Raw genomic sequence first — 3,908 nt, 5'->3', positions numbered from 1 at the left:
TTCCCTCTCTCTCTTTTCCTCTCTGCCTGTCTTCCTCTCTCTCCCCCCTCTCCCTTTCTCTCTCTCCCTCTCTCTCTTTCTCCCTCCCTCCCTCTCCCTCTCTCTGGTCAGAGGTGGTGGCAGAGAAACACTGTAGCTCATTTGCATACATTAAATCATTTATAGCGACAGAGACTGAAAGACAAAGTAGGCCGATATTGAACTGACCTAAGAAAAACCTCTTCATGTATAAAATCAAACCGCTGAGGTAACTGAACGCCAGCCCAATGGCCGCTGTAATCAAGGGCTGACTGTACCACAAAGCCTATAAAGTGGCTGGTTTACATGGGGTTGGATTTTAGGGTGCCAATAAAACAGAGTGGGAAATGGGATGAGAGCCAATGTGGTGTAGTGGATGTGCTAGACTAGGATGTGGGAGACCCAGGTTCAAATCCTCACTTGTGCCATGGAAGCTCACTGGGTGACCTTGGGCCAGTCACCCTCTCTCAGCCTAACCTACCTCACAGAGTTGTTGTGAGGATAAGAGGGAGGAGAGGAGAATGAAATAAAACGCTGTGGGCTCCCTTTGGGGAGAAAGGCAGGGGCATAAACAAATTAAATAAATAATGAAATGGAACAGAGATGCTCTCCTGACAGTTCCCAGTTCGTTTCAGTGAAGAGAGTATTTCAATGTGACAAAGGCAGGTTTGGCTCTTCAAAGCTTATACCCCCAAAATCTTGTTGGTCTGTAGCTGCTGGCATGACCTCGGGTCAGTCACAAGTTCTCTCAGAGCTGTTCTCTCAAGAGCAGTCCTCGAAAGAGCTCTCTCGGCCCCACCTGTCTCACAGGGTGCCTGTTGTGGGGAGGGGGAAGGGAATAGAGATTGTAATCACTCTGAGGCTCCTTTGGGTAGTGAAGGGCAGGGGATAAATCCAATCTCCTCTTCTTCTTTTACCTCCCAGGGTGTCTGTTGTGGGGAGGGGAAGGGAATGGAGATTGTAAGCCACTCTGAGGCTCCTTTGGGTAGTGAAGGGCAGGGGATAAATCCAATCTCCTCTTCTTCTTTTACCTCCCAGGGTGTCTGTTGTGGGGAGGGGAAGGGAATGGAGATTGTAAGCCACTCTGAGGCTCCTTTGGGTAGTGAAGGGCAGGGGATAAATCCAATCTCCTCTTCTTCTTTTACCTCACAGGATGTCTGTTGTGGGGAGGGGGAGGGAAAGGAGTTTGTAAGCCGCTCTGAGACTCCTTTGGGTAGTGAAAGGCAGGGTATAAATCCAATCTCCTCCTCCTCCTCTACTACTACTAGGCTCAAATCTAGCTGTTTTTCAGTAGTCATCCCTGGTGAATGATGATGCTTTGGGGAAGGTATCTGGAGAGAGCTTTGGTTCTTGAAACCTGGCACTCTGAAAACCTTGTTGGTCTCTAAGGGGCTGGTGGACTCAAAGCTATCTCACTATTCTTAATTAACGGGTAGAGGGAGCCTGCCAATTAAGTTTTCTCTCTTGGGGCACCAAAATAAGATGGGCTGGCCCCAGTTGCGATGGAAGGAGCGGAAGTTGCACGAATAGGGTTGCCAACCTCCAGGTCGTTAAGTAACCCCCCCAAAAAAGGGATCACAGTTACAAGGAAAATATATCCAGCAAACAAACATGACAATGACATTTAATAAATCTTATGAAAATGAAACTTTTACAATATAACTAAGGAATTTCAAACATTCTCAAGGAAAAGTCCATCCTCAGTGAGCACCCGGTTATAAACTCGTTTCACCAAACTTCCTCAGGAGCAGTGTTCCCCCTAAGCTGAGTTAGTGTGAGCTGGCTCACAGTTTTTTAGCCTCTGGCTCACACAGTTTTGTCTTGGGCTCACACATTTTTGTCTCAGCTCAGGAAGGATGGGGCTCCAGAGCAAACTAATGTATGCAGTAGCCAAACTGCTCTCTCACAACTTTAATGCCGGCAGCTCACAAAGTAGAATTTTTGCTCACAAGACCCCACATCTTAGAGGGAATATTGCTCAGGAGTCATCGTATTACATTGAAAGGTGTTAACCTCTTGATACAGTTTAACTTCTTTGTTACTTCCTTCGAATTTTTACAGCTTAACTTTTCTTTTTATTTTCTTCAAATTATCTTCTGGTTCCATTTTCAGATTATTACCGCTTAAGTTCATTTCTACTTTCATTGAATTTAAGCTGTAATAATTTGAAAATGGAACCAGAGGATAATCTGAAGAAAGTAAAAAAGAAGTTAAGCTGTATCAAGAGGCTGACCCCTTTCAGTATAATAGGATTACTGTTGGGTGTGACAAGTCAAAACACTTCAGTATTTACAGGGTTAATGATGTTTGTTAAGTCACATGTTTGTTTGTAACCAATCTGTTTAGACAATAGGAAGCCCGAGAATTTTCTCCCTGATCTAGGGATTTGATTGGGACTAAAGTGTCAAGGTGTATTACCATTTTATGGCTTCTCTTCCCGTTCTTTGTTCTGACTGAGAAGGAGACGCCATTCGGCTCTTCCCGTTTTACCTTTTAGCTGCAAGGATGTAGACATATTAGCTCTTTGTTATTTTCATATCCTGTGTACCTTTTCCCCATGTTAGGCTTATAGTAAACTTTTATATTTTAATACACACCATGGACTCAGTCTCTTAATACTCTGCTGACTTACTTAAAAAGAATCCCAACAATTGCCCCTGAGGAAGATTGGTGAAACGAGCTTATAACCGGGTGCTCGTTGAAGAGGATGGACTTTTCCTTGAGAATGTTAGAAATTCCTTAGTCATATTGTAAACGTTTCATTTGTAATCTAATTTGATGTTCATAAGATTTATTAAATGTCATTGCCATTTTTATCAGTGTTTGTTTGATATAGAAACCTCCGGGTGGTGGCTGGAGGCCTCTGGCTATTGCAACTGATCTCCAGGTGACGGAGATCAGTTCCCCTGGAGAAAAATGGCCACTTTGGAAGGTGGACTCTCAGGCATTAGACCCCACTGAATTCCCACCCCCTTCCCAAATCCCACTCTTCTTGGCCTCCATTCCCCAAATCTCCAGGTATTTCCCAAGCTGAAGCTGGCAACCCCGTGTACTGAAAAGGGGGGGGGCACATTTAGTTGAGGCCTGCCGAGACCACCGCAAGGCATGATGGGGAAGCGAGGGCCCAACGCCTCTGATCTCTTCCAGGAGCCACCAAGATTTTGGTGGGGCCCGCCAACGCCAAGACCCTGAAAGGCAGCAGCGTGACCTTCCGTTGCGAGGCGTGGTTCGACGAGTCCATTCCGAAGCACGGCGTCCAGTGGCAACGAGAAGGACGGGATGTCGAGGAGTCGGACGACACCGACAAGTGAGTGTGGCGGGCGAGAGGGTGCAGCATGAAGGTTTGTGCTCCTGAGGGGAATCCTTTTTTTCATTTATTTAAAGATTTTTATTGTTTTTAGACAAAAGGTTAACAGTAAAATCGAGAACAGTGTAAAATTATGCTTAAATACACACATCTTAACATATGTAAATTTTGCATATTTTCAAGTAATTATGTTCAGAACTGCTTCTTTTTAGAGCTTTGGACAACTTACATTGTAACAAGCCTCAAAACTTGTTGTTGTCCGGTATCTAATATATATAAAATAAAATAATAATAATCTATATATCTAATTGCCAAGTGGCCCCCGGAGTGCGGATCGCTAAATCAGCGCTCCGAGGGCACTTGGGGGGGAGGGGGAGGTTTGTGCACTCTTGGGGCAGTCCCCAGGGGTGCACAAAAATCTAAAAACTAAAAAAAAATATTGGGGGGATGTTTAAATCCCCCCGAAAGTGCAAGAGCGTTCCGTGCGCCTGCGCTACGAACGCCAACGCCGCCGCCGCCGCTTGGAAGGCAAGCGGCGAGCGGGGGGGCTGACTGGCGAGGGCCGAGCGGCCAGCCGCTCGGC

The 3,908-nt window shown here is 45.8% G+C and overlaps 1 protein-coding gene across 1 annotated transcript in view; it reads left to right on the top strand.

The window, feature by feature from the left end:
- Positions 1 to 3,908, top strand: part of LOC107111386 (neural cell adhesion molecule L1-like) — a gene marked incomplete at its 3' end in the record, with an annotated part of 97,915 nt that overhangs the window by 65,669 nt on the left and 28,338 nt on the right. Inside the window, exon 14 of the mRNA XM_015412352.1 lies at positions 3,166 to 3,325. Within this exon, the coding sequence (XP_015267838.1) occupies positions 3,166 to 3,325 (160 nt within the window). The remainder of the gene's footprint in view (positions 1 to 3,165; positions 3,326 to 3,908) is intronic.

The sequence above is a fragment of the Gekko japonicus genome, unplaced genomic scaffold (assembly GCF_001447785.1).
Source record: "Gekko japonicus isolate JY-2015 unplaced genomic scaffold, Gekko_japonicus_V1.1 scaffold4159, whole genome shotgun sequence".
Taxonomy (NCBI): domain Eukaryota; kingdom Metazoa; phylum Chordata; class Lepidosauria; order Squamata; family Gekkonidae; genus Gekko; species Gekko japonicus.
The sequence above is the reverse complement of the archived record's forward strand: the minus strand, read 5'-3'. Positions and strand labels throughout refer to the sequence as shown.